The sequence below is a fragment of the Stegostoma tigrinum genome, unplaced genomic scaffold, assembly GCF_030684315.1.
Source record: "Stegostoma tigrinum isolate sSteTig4 unplaced genomic scaffold, sSteTig4.hap1 scaffold_88, whole genome shotgun sequence".
In the NCBI taxonomy this organism is placed as follows: Eukaryota; Metazoa; Chordata; class Chondrichthyes; order Orectolobiformes; family Stegostomatidae; genus Stegostoma; species Stegostoma tigrinum.
The window spans coordinates 238,286-257,815 of record NW_026728813.1 but is presented as its reverse complement, the minus strand read 5'-3'; the positions used below and the strand labels follow the sequence as shown (position 1 = coordinate 257,815).

General features: G+C 44.8%; 1 protein-coding gene across 3 annotated transcripts in view; it reads left to right on the top strand.

Moving 5' to 3' along the window:
- LOC132209346 (utrophin-like) overlaps nt 1-19,530 on the top strand; it is a 65,062-nt gene that overhangs the window by 36,247 nt on the left and 9,285 nt on the right. The window contains exon 1 of one of the 3 annotated variants that reach the window (XR_009445440.1): nt 7,162-7,927. The exons of 1 other annotated variant lie outside the window; for it this stretch is intronic. Coding sequence is in view for 1 of the 2 variants with exons in the window: in XM_059644470.1 (XP_059500453.1) it covers nt 7,824-7,863 (40 nt within the window). In the remaining variant the exon portion in view is untranslated. Of the gene's footprint in view, nt 1-7,161; nt 7,928-19,530 lie in introns of those variants that run through there. One more of the 3 variants, XM_059644470.1, reaches the window with a different exon arrangement.

The following is a 19,530-nucleotide window of genomic DNA, read 5'->3' as shown; positions in this document are numbered from 1 at the left end:
GAAATTGCCACCAGCAATTTTTTTTTGGTGATCAACTTCGCCTCCATTATCCTGCATCACAATCAAATTCTAATATTTCTGAACTGAGGAATCATAGAATTTGACAGTATAGAAGGTGGCCATTTGTCCCAGCCTGTCTGTACTGGCTCCTGAAAGAGCTACCTTGCTTTGTCTCTGTTGGCCTCTAAATTCAGCACTTTCGAATATATATCTCAGGAAGGGTCACCGGACCTGAGATGTTAATTCCAATTTCTCTTCACAGATGCTGTCAGGCCTGTTGATCTTTTCTAGCAACTTTGTCAAGTTTTTGTCAAGTAAAGAGATTTAGATTCTCCCTTACTGGAGATTGTCATTGCCTGACATTTTTTTGTAATGCATAATTCTTACCACTTGTCAGCCCTAGCCTGAACTTTGCCCAGGCCTTGCTGCATATGGACATGGACTGCAGTAATCAGTGCCTATACCCACTTCTGACTTTGTGAAGGAGTTACGTTCATTGATAAAGCAGCTGAAGCTGGTCAGACTGAGGAACTTTGCAGCGATGACCTGGTACTGAGCTGATTGATCTCCAGCAACCACAACCATCCTGCCTTTTGCTGTCTATATCTTCAAGACCATTTCCCACCTGATTCCCATGGACTTCAGTTTTCGGAAGGCTTCTTGATGTCAAGGTGAGTTACTTTTCTGTCAGCCTTGGAAAACCATTCTTTTGTCTGTGTTTGGACCAAAATTGTATGAAAGTTAGAAGCTACGTTGGCCCTGATGGATCCCAAAATGAGCAACAATGAGCCGGTTATTGCCCAGTTTCGGGTCCAGTTCTGAGGAACAGTCACTGGACCTGAAATGTTAGCTCTGATTAATTTCAGTCACACACAGTTAGAGAAATTACGCTGTTCCAATCATAACATTTATTTATATAACCAAGCGCAACCTTGACTCGTACAATGAGTTAAAATTCTGGACTCGACCTCCAGTTACCCGGGCCATTCAGTACTAATCTCGGTCTTTTGACAGTGAACACTTTGTGGAGCTGTTTTATTAATTGTGTGGTGCTGTCATATGAACAGGAGCTGCCAGAGTTCGGCTTCTAATTAGCTCTTGTGTAATACAGATGATTTCAGTCAAGTTTTCATTATGTTCAAGGAGATATAGTGAGTTGACTGACTTTTATGAAGAGCTGTGCAATTTTTACAGCCATGTGTGTTTCTGCTGAAAGCAATATCTTTTGATGAATTGCATTGCGTGTGTCAAAAATGTGAAAAGATTTAGTTCAGCACACAGTGTGATTCTGAGTTGAGTGGCTTAAAAATATTTACAGATTTGTGACCAACATGCTCAGTGAATTTTTTGTCCAGGGAAAGCTTTATAAATCTCAGTATTCGTAACATAATCTCAACTATGTAATTTATACCCATATTCCTGGGTTATGCTCTATCTTTCATTCAAATTACTTTATAATCCATTACATGGATAATTCAAGATAACAAAGTGTGAAGCTGGATGAGCAGAGCAGGCCAAGCAGCATCTCAGGAGCACAAAAGCTGACGTTTCGGGCCCAGACCCTTCATCAGAGAGGGGGATGGGGTGAGGGTTCTGAAATAAATAGGGAGAGAGGGGGAGGCGGACTGAAGATGGAGAGAAAAGATGATAGGTGGAGAGGAGAGTATAGGTGGGGAGGTAGGGAGGGGGTAGGTCAGTTCAGAGAAGACGGAGAGGTCGAGAAGGCGGGATGAGGGAGTAGGTCGGAAATGGAGGTGCTGCTTGACGTGGGAGGAAGGGATGGGTGAGAGGAAGAACGGGTTAGGGAAGCGGAGACAAGTTGGGCTGGTTTTGGGATGCACTGTGGAGAGGGGAAGAACTGGGCTGGTTTTGGGATGCATTGGGAGAAGGGGAGATTTTGAAGCTTGCGAAGTCCACATTGATACCATTGGGCAGCAGGGTTCCCAAGCGGAATATGAGTTGCTGTTCCTGCAACCTTCAGGTGGCATCATTGTGGCACTGCAGGAGGCCCATGATGGACATGTCATCTAAAGAATGGGAGGGGGAGTGGAAATGGTTTGCGAATGGGAGGTGCAGTTGTTTATTGCGAACCGAGTGGAGGTGTTCTGCAAAGCGGTCACCAAGCCTCCGCTTGGTTCCCCAATGTAGAGGAAGCCACACCGGGTACAATGGATACAGTATACCACATCGGCAGATGTGCAGGTGAACATCTGCTAAATATGGAAGGTCATCTTGGGGCCTGGGATGGGGGTGAGGGAGGAGGTATGGGGGCAAGTGTAGCACTTCGTGCGGTTGCAGGGGAAGGTGCCGGGTGTGGTGGGGTTGGAGGGACTGTGGAGCGGACAAGGGAGTCATGGAGAGAGTGGTCTCTCCAGAAGGCAGACAAGGGTGGGGATGGAAAAATGGCTTGGGTGCTGGGGTCGGATTGTAGATGGCGGAAGTGTCGGAGGATGATGCGTTGTATCCGGAGGTTGGTGGGGTGGTGTGTGAGAACGAGGGGGATCCTCTTGTGGCGGGGGCGGGGTGTGAGGGACGTGTTGCAGGAAATGCAGGCGACGTGGTCAAGGGCGTTCTCGACAACTGCGGGGGGAACGTTGCGGTCCTTGAAGAACGTGCACATCTGGGGTGTGCGGGAGTGGAATGCCTCATCCTGGGAGCAGATGCGGCAGAGGTGGAGGAATTGGGAATGGGGATAGAATTTTTGCAGGAGGGTGGGTGGGAGGAGGTGTATTCTAGGGAGCTGTGGGAGTCGGTGGGCTTGAAATGGACATCAGTTTCTAGCTGGTTACCTGAGATGGAGACTGAGAGGTCCAGCAAGGTGAGGGATGTGTTGGAGATGGCCCAGGTGAACTTGAGGTTGGGGTGGAAGGTGTTGGTGAAGTGGATGAACTGTTCGAGCTGCTCTGGGGAGCAAGTGGCGGCGCCGATACAATCATCAATGTAACAGAGGAAGAGGTGGGGTTTGGGGCCTGTGTAGGTGCGGACGAGGGACTGTTCCATGTCACCTACAAAGAGGCAGGCATAGCTTGAGCCCATGCGGGTACCCATGGCCACCTCCTTTGTCTGTACGAAGTCGGAGGAATCGAAAGAGAAGTTGTTGAGGGTGGGGACGAGTTTGGCTAGGTGGATGAGGCTGTCGGTGGAGGGGGACTGGTCAGGCCTGCGGGACAGGAAGAAGTGGAGGGTTTTGAGGCCATCTGCATGCGGAATACAGGTGTGTAGGGACTGGACGTCCATGGTGAAAATGAGGTGTTGGGGGCCAGGGGATTGGAAGTTCTGGAGGAGGTGGAGGGCGTGGGTGGTGTCACGGACGTAGGTGGGGAGTTCCTGGACCAAGGGGGAGAAAATGGAGTCCAGATAGGTGTAGATGAGTTCGGTGGGGCAGGAACAGGCTGAGACAATGGGTCGACCCAGGCAGGCAGGCTTCTGGATTTTGGGCAGGGCAGGCAGGTTTTTAACACAGCACAGGAGATTTGTTGAAACAGTATCTAATGGTAATCAGATTAAATCCTTTTCTTTATTCACTGCTCACTTTGGGAGTCATTCTGAGCTATTTCCCAGAAATGGTCATGTTAGGCAATCGAATTTGAATTTCTCAGCCAATATCTTTAACCAAAGTTATTGATATTATGAACTACCTATTATGCTTATGAATTGGTTATTGTCTCATAGAGGCCTCTAGCTCAGGAAAGGAACCTTTGGCACTGTGCCTGTGAAAAACAGCCACCTAACTATTCTAATTCCATTTTACGGCATTTGTACCATTTGCCTTGTATGCCTTGGCATAGCAAGTATCCCCTTTTATTTCGTAAATCTTACGAGGGTTTCTGCCTCAGCCACCCTTACTGGCAGTGAGTTCCAGATTCCTACACCCTCTTGGTAAAAACATTTTTCCTCTCATCCCTTCTGAATCTCTTGCCCCTTACCTTAAATCTACGTGACCAGTCATTGATCCCTGCACCAAAGCGAAAAGTTTCTTTCTGTTTATGCCTCTCATAATTTTATACATTTCAATCATATTCTCCCTTCATCTGTTCTGTTGTATGGAAAACAACTTTAGACTGTTCATTCTTCCTTCATTTCAAAAACTCTTCACCTTGGACAGCATCCTGATAAATCTCCCCTGCACCTTCTCCAGTGCAGTGACATCCCCACCAACCCTTCACCGTGGATTCCAGACCTGTGCCCATTACGCTAGCTGTGTCCTAAACAATGTTTTGCATAGTTCCAGCATAACCACCCTACTCTTAAACTCAATGCCTTAGTTAGTAAAGGTAAGTGTCCCTTATGCCTTCTTCATTACTTTATCTACCCGACCTGATACCTTAAGGGACTGGTGTACATGTATATCAAAATCCCTGGGATCCTCAGTGCTTCCACCTTTCATCATATATTCCTATTCCTTATTTGTCCTGCTGAAGTGCATTCTCTCACGTGTATCCAGATTGAATTCCATTTGCTGCTGATTAGCCTATCTATATTCTCCTGTAATCTAAAGCTAACCTCCTCATGAATGACTACTCCACCAATTTTTGCACCATCTGCAAACTAACTGATCCGCCTTGCTATGTAGATATCTAAATTGTTTATAAATAACACAAACAGCAATAAGTCCAACATTGATCCCTGCGCTGAACACAGAATTCCAATCACCAAAACACCAAGCAATCATCAACCTCTGTGCTTTGACATTCGACCAATTCTGGATCCGAGTAGCCAAATTTCGTCAGATCCCTTGGGCTATTCACTATTAGTCTCCCATGTGGGACATTGACAAAAGCCTTGCTGAAGTCCAAGTAGATTATGTCAAATGTAATCCCCTCTTGTACACACCTGGTTACTTCTTCAAAAAATGCAATCAAGTTATTCAGACATGGCCTCCCCTCAATAAAACCGTGACTGCCCTGCCTTTCCAAGTGTGGATTGATTCTGTCCCACAGAATTGCTTCCAGTAGTTTCCTCACCTGAGGTGAGACTTACTATTGTGTATCTTTATTTCAATATACAATTTTTATTCACTTTTGCGATATGGACATCACTGCCTGTCTTGAGTTGCCCTTGAGAAAGTGGTGGTGAGTTGCTTTCTTAACCCGCTGCATGCCATGTGATATAGCTACTCTCGCGATGACATTAGGGAGGGAATTCCAGGATTTTGACTTGTTTGAAGCATTTATATGTACTTTATCATGAAATGCTGACAAGGTCGACAAGGAAATATAAGGATTCAAAAAGATTTATGGTCCTCATGAAGAAATAGTTAGGACTGGTAGACAGACCCTCAATAATTTGCCCAGAACTGCGTGCTGTGTGTTTGTTGTCGGCCTTTTTCTAAAGCAGTTGATTCAAACAGTCTGATTGTAAAATTCTTTCCTGTACAAATGTTTGCTTTAAAATAAATAGCAGTAAAGAGAAGAATCCGTCTAGAATTAGATTTGATTTGTGTGTGGCTTTGAGAGTGATCTTGTCATGAGTATGCTGTGAGATTACCCCAGAGACTCTGATATGCTAAAGTAATAGACTTTTGGAGACTGGCAACAACTGTTCTGCTTCTGTGCCACCACAAAAAATCACATCTGTCTTGTTTAGAAATACTTGGAGGCATCCTGTTGCTGTGCATCTGATTTGAAAACTGTAACATGCAAAAACATACTCTTAGTATTACCCTGAAAGATTCAACATAAAGTAATTTAACAGATTTCTTCTATTGTCTAGAATATCTTCTGAAATATTTGGTTTGAAAATGGGTAAGTCACAAAATTGTATCAGTGATAATGGGAACTGCAGATGCTGCAGAATCCGAGAGTGTGGAGCTGGATGGACACCGAAGGCCAAGCAGCATTTTGACACATCCAGCATTGCCGAAGTGATTACCCACTGCAGTTTAGACACAACTTTATGAGCAGGCTTGTCATGAAAGACCAATTTAATCATCTAATAAGCTGTATGTTCTGGCTGAAATACTAAAACATGATGAAAATCTTTGCAATTAGACAACTGTTTTACATTTTGCATTATGCATAGAAACGGACAAACAAGAGGGTTGTGTTCTGAGGAGGGGTCACCCGACCCAAAACGTGAACTCTGATTTTTGTTCACAGATGCTGCCAGACCTGCTGAGCTTTGCCAGCAAGTTCTGTTTTTGGTGTCATCTGATTTTCTGATTTTGTTTTGTCATGTTGATTCTTTAGAGCACATGTTTTTGAAGTTGAGCCTTCCCTCAGAAACGTCTCATTTGTTTTCACCAGCCATTTGCTGTGTTTGCCAGCAGCAAAGCCAAAATTTCTTTAATTTATTTCTTGTGAAGCATGCCTTCAGCAACCTGAGTTTACCTTAGGGGTATGCTGCGCTTTTCCTCCAGGCTTGGTATTTTTCCCTGTATCCGAGTGCAGTTATCAAGTGCATTCTCATGAGAGCAGTTTAATCATGGCTTTTCTTATTTTGAATTTGCTGTTGTTTTGGGTGTATAGTTTGGCAGTCTGTCGTTTGGTTGTTGCTCTGCTTTGGTTGGAAGGTTAATCTGATTATCTATAGCTGCTGTATTTGAGTTAGTATTTCTTTACCATTGAATCCATTGTACTTCTGAAATTTGACACAAATAGAATATAATTTCACTTTGTGACTTTGCTGTTAACACAGTAAATGGAGGAAAGTATTGGCCAGACAATGCTGAGAGGATGTAGAGAATCTACAAACAATTGTAATAAGGGTTACGAATGTGATAACTCTCGCTGGCGTATGCCAGTTGAATTTCTTGTGTTAAATTGCTAGATTATATTTTGGGGGTATAATTCTGAAAATAATATCTTGCTGTATGGAAAACAATATCCTTGAACACTGGTAGGTCAGTTGGAAGGCAAAGAAACACTGGGATTCCTGAAAGTAGAAGGAGAGAGAAAAATCAAAGCATTAATGAACCTGGTCGAAAGTCCATGATTGCCAGTGATACATCAGAGAATTTGTTGGTTACCTGGCTGCTGATGCACTAAAGCAGTAACACATAATAATGAAGTAACAAAAAACCATTCAAAAATGAGAGGGCATTGAAATAACTGACAGCATTGAATCTGCTCCTGTTGTGATGAAAGTGCCTTATTGATTTGTAACAAAATAGTTCCAGGGCTACATTGTATCAACTCAACTAGGCAGTGCAGTGATCTGTAGTATGAGGTAGAGAAGCACAGTGGAACTGATGGGCACAGATCTCTGAACTCTCAGCCTGTAGCAAAGATGGTAATAAATCTGAGGGACTTTTACATGAACACATTAATTTACAGATCATTGGGAGTGGTCTGGTATTTTGCTGTGGTCTTCCTTGCCCTGGGGACTGAAGTCCCATTTGATGTCACTGTTTGGTTATATGTTTACAATAGACTCCCTTCGAGGATTGGTTTTCTTACCTTTGCGCAGAAAGTCCTTTTTAAAAATTTCTTATGTGACGATCGGTCAGTTATTTTTGACTTCCAAATTGCCAGCGGTTTAGACCAACTGTTTGATTCAGACGGACCCCAAAATTGGGTACGTTAAAGGAAAAACAGCTGGGCTGTTGGAAGAAGCGAGAACTAGCAAAGTCTTTGACTGAACTTTAGGGTGAGAACTGCCTGGGACGAAGAAAGCACAATGGAAGATGGCTGAAAGCCGCAAAAGACTACTGAGCACCCTGGATCTGGGTATCTTTGGACGAGTTCTTTTGAATTGATGGATGTGTGAAACTGCTAATATGTAAACCACAATCTGATGGATTTAGTGTGTAAGAGAAACATGAGGACAGGTTAAAACAGGAGGTAATCTTCTTGAAGATGTAAAACTGCAGCACAACAGCAGTAATGGGACAACCTATTGCAGAAAGATGTCGGCTGTGTCAAGGTGAGACATAATGATGAATGGCCTGAACTTCAGCTTGCAGGAGTTGCTAAGAAAAATTGAACAGGTATAGTAAGAAAAACATGATTTTATCTAATGGCCTAATATTTAGTTCTTCATTCCATGTTATTCACTTTGCGTTTAATTTCTGTTGATGCAGTGGTTAATACCACAGCACACATTCTCTTACATACTTCAATGTGTTGTTGATCCGTTTCTAAGCAGGTTGAAAACTGTGTTAGTGCCACGCATAATGGAATTTTATGAACATACAACAGCAGTAAAAGTCAAAGTACATTTATGTTAAGTTTATAGAGAACTACAAAGTGTGTTCAAATGTTGGGAAAAGTCAGTGGAATAGTTGATTTGTGTTTTAGTTAATTACCAGAGATGCCTGTCACAATTTACAGAGAGCATATCCTGCTGTGGAGTGCCATGTCTTTGTTTAAATTGAGAAATTAAACATGTAATGATTCTCTTATATATTCGAACAGCTGAAAGTAAATACAGTGGTCATTCTTAAATAGACTCTGCTTTAAACCCCATAAACCTATCCAGCTTTTAATTGAGGAGGATAGTTATTCACCAGTTTTAAATACATTGATCGAATACATGTGTGTTCCATTTATCATTGTTCTAATTGTTTTGAAGTAGTATTTACTGTGGAGAAATGCAAGAAACCTGTTCTGGCCATGGTTTCCAGCCAAACAATTGGGGCCACAATTTATGGGAGTTTTCTCAATTTTCTGGAACTTAGTAGCATTTGACCATCGACTGCATGAATTATTCATATGCCTGAGAGTTTGTAATTAGTTTTGCTGACCTTTTACTGTGGCCTAATTTCCACTGCTAATTTAGTGAAAGAAATCCATATAGTATGGATTAACAAGAGTGCCTTATTCACAGCATTGTAAAGTTGGACCAGAGAGTGGATGATGCTTATACGAGCATCCATTTGCTGTCAGGTACCTGGATTGATTGAACTGACATTTCATTTCCTGACCTCCTGCCCTTGGCCTCTCTATGGCAACAATTTTTGAATTAGTAGAATAAGGTCTTGTTATCATGTTAAAAAGGGGAATTGTCAAAGAGGATGTTTTTGGCTTTTATTGCAGTTTCAGGATAAACGAAAAAGATGCTGAATTAATTTTTGAGTGAAATTTGTACCCAAAGGCAGAATGACTGTGAAGTGGGGTTGTATCTGTCTGCAAGAACCAAGCATGTTGTTTTTATGGAATTAACAAATTGATGCATAAACATGGGGGAGGAGTAAGGTGTTACATATCATGGTTATTAGCTGATTAAAGCCTGAGTTCTTGTGCAGGGGTTGTTTCCTTCATGTAGATGCCTGTTGAGCGAGAGAGAGATTTTGTTTATTTGAATTTAATGTCTCTGGAGTTTAACACACTGTGAAAAGCATTTGTGTTGCATTTGCATTGCATTTCATACAGTTTTCACAGTGTGCGAACCATGGCACAGAGCAAAGCAGTAGATCAAATGTATGACTGAATATTACGTTCAAGGTAGAGCTCAGTTCATGCAGCAGTCATAGAATCCTTAGTGTGGAAGCAGACCATTTGCTCCATCGAGTCCACGCCGAACCTCCAAAGAGCAGCCTATCCAGATTTATCCCCCTACATTATGCCTGTCATCCTGCACATCGCACAGCTAATCCACCTTACCTGCGTGCCTTAGGACTGTGGGACGAAACCGCAGCACTCAGAGGAAACCCACGCAGACATGGGGAGAACGTGCGAACTCCACACAGACGGCTGCCGAAGTGGGGAATCGAACCCAGGTCCCTGGCGCTGTGAGGCAGCACAACTAACCACTTATCCACGGCACTGCCCACTCAATATTTGGGAAATAAGGGTTGAAGACTAATTGTGTGTTTAAAAATAACCTAATTCTGGCTTAGTAGCTTCTTAAAAGTGCAGTGTTTTTGATAGTAGCAGACCGTTGCTTTAGCTAGCCATTCCTTCCAAGCCTTTCATCAGTTTCTGTTTGATTCTGGAACCAAGAGCCTCCTCTATCTGTTTTCTTTCATTTCGTTCTTCCAGTCATTGATGTGTGGATTGCTTTAAGGCAAGTTTGAAGATCATTATCTGCAGATGCTTGATCCTGAGCAATTTTCTTGACAATCTTATTTTTAACCAGCAGTGGTTTGCTATTCCCTTTCACTTTTAGGGACAGACTGAGGAGGCAGATTCCAGATCTACCTCAGTTGGAATGGGAATCGTGTCCATGCAGTTGGCATTATTCTTGAGGGAATTTGCCCAACCCAATAAATCTCTGATATTTATTTTCCATTAAGGGTCCCTCATGAATCTTTTTCAGAGACATTAAAGCCTCACAACCAGAAATTGCTCCGACAAATCAGCACTTCTTAGAAAAAAGAGAGATAACAAGGTGTAGAGGTGATGAACACAGCAGACCAAGCAGCATCAGAGGAGCAGGAGGGCTGATGTTTTGGGCCTAGACCATTCTTCTGATTGGTTTCGGCCTGAAACATGAGCTTTTCTGCTCCTCTGATGCTGCTTGTCCTGCTGTGTTCATCCAGCTGTACACCTTGTCATCTCAGATTCTCCAGCATCTGCAGTTCCTACTGTCTCTGAAACTCATTGTAAGAATCAACCTTGATTTCTTGCTTTGGGATCCATCCATTAATTCACATCTTTCCTGTAAGATGGAATGAGGAATGAAATACTTTATACCAGATGCAAAATCTAGTGTGGCAGACGAAATTCAGCATGTGTCGTGAGAACTGACACAGAAACAAGGTAGAATAAATGTTATAATTTAAATGGCTGCACAGAAATAAAGACACACATACTCAACAGTTCTCATACACCGACTCGAAAGTCTCTGTCGGTGGCAGGGTTAGACTATTAGAAGCACAGTCTGTAGCAAGTTCCATTAAGGAATTTATTCACACAAAGCTGAAAAAAGTGTAGAGTTGTGAGAAGGGAAAATGGAGTGGGGCGAATTGTGGATAATGCTTGCAGGGAACCAAAGTGACAAAGTGAATTGCTTCCTCTCAAGATTTAAGAACCTTGATATAGCCTTGCAAATCCATGTGCAACTTCAATATCTTAAATATAAAGTCACATTTTTACTTAAACATTTTCTCTAGTCACCACTGCAAATATTGAATCGGTGATTTTTAATGGCACTTCAGTCAAAGCCCAAATCGATCTTAGAAATAGGAGTAAGCCATTTATCCCTTGACCCTGCTGAATTTTTCAGTGTTATGGCTGATCTGATTGGGCCTTAACTCCACTTTCCTGCCTGCCTTCCGTAGCCCTCAACTCCAGAACTCTAAAATCTGTTAGGCAACCTGGAATTAGTCAGGAACCTGGCCTCCACTGCGAGCTGGGCCAGAGAATTCCAAACTGATGACTGAGAACATTTTCTTTTCATCCTATTTTACATAGGAGACCCCTTAGTTTTAAACAGTATGCCTAGTCCTGGAATCCTTTCGGCATCTACCCCGTTAAGACCTCTCAGAATCTTGGGTTTCAAAAAGACCAGTTCTTATTCTTCTAATCGCCAATGAGTTAAGGCCTAACTTGCTCAGGCTTTCCACGTAGTCAAGTCCTCACCCTAAGAATCAACATAAAGAATGTTCTTTTGAACTGCTTCCAATATAAACATATCCTGAAGGAAGGAGGTCAAAACTATACCCTGCTGTATATTGGGGCAGCTAGAATTCCCACCTTTTTTCAGTTCCCCTTGTAATAGAGGCCAGTGTTCCCTGATCTTTCTAATTGTTTCTTAACATTTTGCGACAAATTATGTAGCACCTAGGTATTACTTGTGTGTGTTTGTTACATTGTGTCTTCACAGGACCCTTGTGGTGCAGTGATAGTGTCCCTGTCTTTAGACCAACAAGTTTAAGTTTCACCTGCTCCAGAGGTGTGTAACAGGTTGATTAGAAAATGTCTATATTGTCTTTTCATCCGGTCAGTGTGAGGACTACCAATATCTAGAACTGGGTCTGATGCCATTTCGCCAAAACCTCTGCCTTGTTATTTCAAATTCTTTTGGTTTGTTGCATGTATGCAGAAGTCTGAAAGTAATAATGCTGCCACTTTTTCACCTTACTCCTAATTGTGGTGGTGTCTTGTTTGCCCTTCTTGATAGATATTTGGAGAAAGCTTGTTGTTTTCTATATTTTCTGCCAAATGACTCTCATGTCTCCTCTTTGTGTTGACTTGATTTTATAGTGCCACCCATGGTGGTTCCTGCCTGTGCCTTTCAGAGTGTTGTAGGGATTTTCTTGCTTCCATTCTTGTGTGACCACTTTTCCACACATTCTGTTTTATTTTCTTCTCTGAGCGTAACCTGACGGCATAGAGTTTTACATGGCTATCAATGTTCGGATTGCTGTCCTGACTCTGGCCGCCTTTGGGTCTTGCAAGCGTAGGCTGATTGAGCGTGAGCACAAGCCTATTGTGAATGGCTGAAAGAACATGTTTAATTTGATCAGCTACTTGTTAGCAGACATTTTGTTTCACATGGCATTAGATGTGATTCTGTGATTGGGGCATTGCTTACCAAAGAATCCGAAGTGTGTGTCAGTAGCTGCACTAAAAAACAATTTAATTGGTTAATCTTGTAATGTATCTTATTCGTTCGAGCTAGATGCGACCTAGTTACATTCACAGGTGCTTTCTCCTGAACCAAGTGATTTGTCCAATTTCTGCACTTTTTTAAAATTACCCAATAGCGCGGTAACACTTGGACTAGTTAGAGTCAACTTGTCAATCGATCAGCCCTTTTCTTCTGTGCTATAAATTATGATCCTTTGAAACTTAGCATTCTTGCATTTGTCCTGATGAGTACAAAGTGGAAAGCTGTGGCAAATTGTGTCTGTTTTTGGCAGTATTCTATATGCTGAAAACGCAAGAGATGATAACTTAATGAAAGGGCTGTTCCTTCACTGTTGCTGGGCCAAAAACCTGGGATTCCCTCCCAAATAGCATTGTGGGTCAACCCATAGCAGGAGGAATGCAATGGTTTAAGAAGATAGCTCACCACCCCCTTCTCAAGGGAAACTAGGGATAGGCAAGAAATGCTGGCCAGCCAGTGACGCCCACATCCCACAAATGAATAAAAAAATGAAGGATCAACATATTTTTTCTTGCTGATTAATCTGCTGTACATCTCCACTATTTCCTGGATTTATATATACAAAATATCTGACTTTTTTGGGGGCAAATATGTTGAAACTTTCTTTGGTAATGTTATTCAAGAGTCAGCCTAATACAGATTAAGCTATCAATCTTAAACCTTGTTAAACTCGACAGAAATGAAAACTCTACTTTCCATTTATAGAGTTTATGCCACTATGACAATTTGTTGTCCCTAAATCTTGTAGATAATAAAGAATTACCAACCCATTCTATAATGGTCATTGTTTGGTTTGTCAAAGGCCAAAGGTCCCAAATCTGATTGAATCAACAACTGGATAGGCCTGTTCAGGTTGCCTTAGTAGATCTTTAATTGATTCTGTCTGAAATATTTGATTGCACTGCAAGTATATTACATGAAGGCAAAACAGTAATGTTGTTAACTTGTTGAATCCAACATTTTTTTGTCCAGTCCTTCAAAGACAGTTTCCCTGTTTAGCCCTTAATAAACATCACAAACAGAGAGATATAGCTGGGACTTTTTGGTCATGTGTTCTGGTAGTCCATGATGGCCTGGATTTACTGTAAAAATATCAGTGAAGCTAACAGTGGGCTAAATATTCCCAGCCTTTCTGGATGATGTGGGCAGTGCTGGATCAGTTGGAAAAACTATGACAAGATTAGAAAGAAATACTTGGCTTTGAGAAAAAAAATCCAGTTTTCCATCAAAGGTTTCAACGGTGAGAGATGAGTTTCACTAGTGTGCAACAAAAGGCCTTTGTGCGAGTATTTAGGTCTCATGAGTATCTCACCTCACCTTGAAGTGAGGAATTAGACAGTGACAATTACTGACATGAAAGTCAGAGTGGATATTTGCCAGCTGTTGCAACTGCTTCTCTCGCCTCTATCTTGGCCAGCAATTGTCAACATCGCAGGGTCTGCTCTCGGGGAAGTGACTGCTGGCACCCGCGTGACGACAGAGTTTGGCTTTGGACAAACCTCCTACTGATATGCCTTCGACCTGCCTGGATTCACAACCAAATATTAGGTCCAGAACTGTGCACACCCCGCCTCCCCTCCCCCCTCCCCCGCCCCCGAATGCAATGCAACTCAAGTATTTTGCTCCCTTCCTACCTTGCAAACTTAAACTATTCCAGTGAGTGGTTGGGTAGTTAAAGTCCCCTATTACGGCCTTATTATTCTTACCCTTGTCTGAAATTTAATTATATTTCAATCCTGTATCTCTCAGACTGTTCAGGAGCACACAACAGTAAGCTTGCCCTTTTTATGTTTGTTGCCTCCTTCCATATAACTTTGCTTTGTGATCCTTCCAAGTTATAATCCTTCTTCATTGATTCCTTGTTCAATATTGTGACCCACCTTCTTTACATGGCCCACTCTTCTGTCTGTTCTGCTCTCTATCTGGTCTGAATACCCGAAAACGACAAGTGATGAGCTGCCAATCATGCCCATCTTTCAACCACGCCTCAGTTTTAGCTATGATATAATACTCCCACATGCCTGTCTGTACACTCAGCTCATCCGTCTTATTCTATACACTGCCCACATTAATGAAATACATTCTATTTAACCATATCAAACTCACTTCTGTCTTACATGCCATTTGGTTCCTCACCCTTCCAGACTTAATCACTCACTCGCTGACTCAAACATTTTAACTTAGAATTCATCTCAAAATCTATCCCCTCTGAACTACTTGTCAGGATCCACCCTCCTTCCTTCAAATGACTAATATATGTTGTAAACAGTTGTAGTCCCACCGCCGATTCCTGTAGAACCCCACTGGTCATGGGTCACCAAACTGAAAAAGAACCCTTTATCTCCAATTGCTGTTTCTTGCCTATGAACCAATCTGTATCCATGCTAATATGCTACCTCCAACACCGTGGGCTCTCATGTTATGACTTAACCTTTTGTCAAAATACAAAGCCCAAAGACAACACATCTATAGAACATCGAACATTACCGCACAGAACAGGCCCTTCGGCCCTCGATGTTGTGCCGACCTGTCGTACCAATCTGAAGCCCATCTAACCTACTCTATTCCATGTATGTTCATATGCTTGCCCAATGACGACTTAAATGTACTTGAAGTTGGCGAATGTACTACCGCTGCAGGCAATGCGTTCCATACCCTTACTACTCTCTGAGTGAAGAAACTACCTCTGACAACTGTCCTATATCTTTCACCCCTCAATTTAAAGCTATGCCCGCTCGTGCTCGCCGTCACCATCCTAGGAAAAAGGCTCTCCCTGTCCACCCTATCTAACCCTCTGATTATCCTATATGTTTCAATTAAGTCACCTCTCAACCTTCTTCTCTCGAATGAAAGCAGCCTCAATTCCCTCAGCCTTTCCTCATAAGACCTTCCCTCCATACCAGGCAACATCCTAGTAAATCTCCTCTGCACCCTTTCCAAAGCTTCCACATTCTTCTTATAATGCGGTGACCAAAACTGTATACAGTACTCCAAGTGCGGCCGCACCAGAGTTTTGTACAGCTTCACCATAACCTCTTGGTTCCGGAACTCGATTCCTCTACTAATAAAAGCTAAAACACTGTATGCCTTCTGAACAGCCCTGTCAACCTGAGTGGCAACTTTCAAGGACCTGTGTACATGGACACCGAGATCTCTCTGCTGAGAGTATTAGCGGTCCTCTGGCACCTTAGCTGTGGCCAGAAATGACTTGAAAATCTTTGCCAGGACCTCTGATATCTCCTTTCCTGCTTCATAAAGTCATGCAGTACAGAAACACGCTCACTTAATCAACATCAATGCCAACTAACAAACATCAAACTACTAATCCCATTTACCTGCACTGAGTCATTACCGACCATACGCCGGCCCTTTAAATGCTCATCTGTTGCTTCTTTAATATTGCAAGCGTACCTGCCTTCTCCACCTTGCCAGGCAGCATATTACATGTTTGTATCACTTTTGGTGAAAACACTTGCCTCAGATCCCCTCTAAATAGCTGACAGTTCACCTGAAATCTATGCCCTCTGACTTAAACTCATTTACTGGTTCTCACAATCAATCTATGCCTCTCATAATTTTGTATACGTCGATCAGCCTCCTCTGCTGCATGGAAAACGCACTTAGCCTATCAGTTTCTCCTGATAAAACTTGCATTCAATCACAAAACAACACCCTGAAACATATACTGTCAACAAACCTGGCCAACACCTCTGTCTCCGGCTTGCTACAGTGTTCCACTGAAGCCCAGCGCAAGCAGAAAGAACAGCACCTCATTTTCCACTTGAGGACCTGACAGCCCTCCAGACTCAATATTGAGGTCTGTAATTTTAGGGCCTAAACTCTCCCATATCCCAGCCCCCGCTACCCCACACACCAGGCTTTGTTACCACGCAGCCTGCCACGACACATTCCCTGTTGTTAGTGACGAACAGTCCCCATTCACAACTGTTCACCCTCCCAGCCTGATTGTTTGCAACTCCTTTATCTGTCCACCTGTCTTTCTCTCTCTTTGGGCTCTATCCTATTGTTTACTCCCTACACTACCCTCCTCCCTATTTTCTGCATAGAAACCGATGTTTTCCCAGCCACCATCAGTTCTGGGGAAGGGTCACCGGACTGGAAACCTAAACTCTGTTTTCTCCTCCAACATATGCTGCCACGCCTGCTGAGCTTTTCCAGCAACGTTGTTTTTGTTCGTCATTTACAGCATATGCAGTTCTTTCGGTTTTTATCAACAAACCTGTCAGACTCACCAATGCTTTGAAATGCTCCCACTTGTTGCTCAAGACCCTGGGCTCCAGTTGCTCCAATAAGAGGCACCTGCTGTACACATGGTCATGCAGACCAGCAGGAGCACTCAGCATTTGACATGTAGTGTAGGATGCACCAATCATGGGTCAGAGCTTAATTCCAGGCATACCTTAACTGAACAGAACACTGATCTTTGCTTTTAATTTATTCATCCGCCTGCTCAATTGGAGGGAACACAAACCAGTGTTCCCACTCAGGTCTCTGCTCGTATGCATGCTTTTCAGTGAGAGCCTTATCTCACCCGCTCCTCTCAATAACATTCTCTGACCGTCACTGGGCCATCACCGGCTCGACTCAGTAAAACTGACTGACTGTGTCACAGGGCCCTCACCCGCTCCTCTCGGTAACACTGACTGACTGTGTCACAGGGCCCTCACCCACTCCTCTCAGTAACACTGCCTGTCACAGGGCCCTCACCCACTCCTCTCGGTAACACTGACTGACTGTGTCACAGGGCTCTCACCCTCTCCTCTCAGTAGCACTGCCTGTCACAGGGCCCTCACCCGCTCCTCTGTTGCATTGACTGACTGTCACAGGGCCCTCACCCGCTTCTTTCAGTAACACTGCCTGTCACAGGGCTCTCACCCGCTCCTCTCAGTAACAGTGACTGACTGTCACAGGGCTCTCACCCCATCCTCTCAGTAACACTGCCTGTCACAGGGCCCTCACCCGCTCCTCTGTTGCATTGACTGACTGTCACAGGGCCCTCACCCGCGCCTCTCAGTAACATTGACTGCCTGTCACAGGGCCTTCACTCCCTACTTTCAGTAACACTGCCTGTCACAGGGCCCTCACCCGCTCCTCTCGGTAACACTGACTGACTGTCACAGGGCTCTCACCCGCTCCTCTCAGTAACACTGCCTGTCACAGGGACCTCACCCACTCCTCTCGGTAACACTGACTGACTGTCACAGGGCTCTTACCCCCTCCTCTCAGTAACACTGCCTGTCACAGGGCTCTCACCCGCTCCTCTCAGTAACAGTGACTGACTGGACAGGGCCCTCACTCCCTACTTTCAGTAACACTGCCTGTCACAAGGACCTCACCCGCTCCTCTTGGTAACACTGACTGACTGTCACAGGGCTCTCACCCGCTCCTCTCAGTAACAGTGACTGACTGGACAGGGCCCTCACTCCCTACTTTCAGTCACACTGCCTGTCACAGGGCCTTCACCCGCTCCTCTCGGTAACACTGACTGACTGTCACAGGGCTCTTACCCTCTCCTCTCAGTAACACTGCCTGTCACAGGGCCCTCACCCGCTCCTCTCGGTAACACTGACTGACTGTCACAGTGCTCTCACCCGCTCCTCTCAGTAACAGTGACTGACTGGACAGGGCACTCACTCCCTACTTTCAGTCACACTGCCTGTCACAGGGACCTCACCCACTCCTCTCGGTAACACTGACTGACTGTCACAGGGCTCTCACCCCCTCCTCTCAGTAACACTGCCTGTCACAGGGACCTCACCCGCTCCTCTTGGTAACACTGACTGACTGTCACAGGGCTCTCACCCGCTCCTCTCAGGAACAGTGACTGACTGGACAGGGCCCTCACTCCCTACTTTCAGTAACACTGCCTGTCACAGAGCCCTCACCCGCTCCTCTCGGTAACACAGACTGACTGTCACAGGGCTCTCACCCCCTCCTCTCAGTAACACTGCCTGTCACAGGGCCCTCACCCGCTCCTTTCAGTAACATTGACTGACTGGACAGGGCCCTCATGCCCTCCTCTCGGTCACACTGACTGACTGTCACAGTGCCCTCATCCGCTCCTCTCAATTACACTGCCCATCACAGTGCCCTCACCCGCTCCTCTCAGTAACACTGCCAGTCACAGGGCCCTCACCCATTCCTCTCAGTAACACTGCCCATCACAGGGACCTTACCCGCTCTTCTCAGTAACACTGCCCGTCACAGGGCGCTCACCTGCTCCTCTCAGTAACACTGCCCATCACGGGGCCCTCACCTGCTCCTCTCAGTAACACTGCCCGTCACAGGGCGCTCACCTGCTCCTCTCAGTAACACTGCCCATCACAGGCCCCTCACCTGCTCCTCTCAGTAACCCTGCCCGTCACAGGGCGCTCACCTGCTCCTCTCAGTCACACTGCCCATCACAGGGCCCTCACCCGTTCCTCTCAGTAACACTGCCCATCACAGGGACCTTACCCGCTCCTCTCAGTAACACTGCCCATCACAGGGCCCTCACCTGCTCCTCTCAGTAACACTGCCCGTCACAGGGTGCTCACCTGCTCCTCTCAGTAACACTGCCCATCACAGGGCCCTCACCCGTTCCTCTCAGTAACACTGCCCATCACAGGGACCTTACCCGCTCCTCTCAGTAACACTGCCCGTCACAGGGCGCTCACCTGCTCCTCTCAGTAGCACTGCCCATCACAGGGCCCTCACCTGCTCCTCTCAGTAACACTGCCCGTCACAGGGTGCTCACCTGCTCCTCTCAGTAACACTGCCCATCACAGGGCCCTCACCCGTTCCTCTCAGTAACACTGCCCATCACAGGGACCTTACCCGCTCCTCTCAGTAACACTGCCCGTCACAGGGCCCTCACCTGCTCCTCTCAGGAACACTGCCCGTCACAGGGTGCTCACCTGCTCCTCTCAGTAACACTGCCCATCACAGGGCCCTCACCCGTTCCTCTCAGTAACACTGCCCATCACAGGGACCTTACCCGCTCCTCTCAGTAACAGTGACTGACTGTCACAGGGCTCT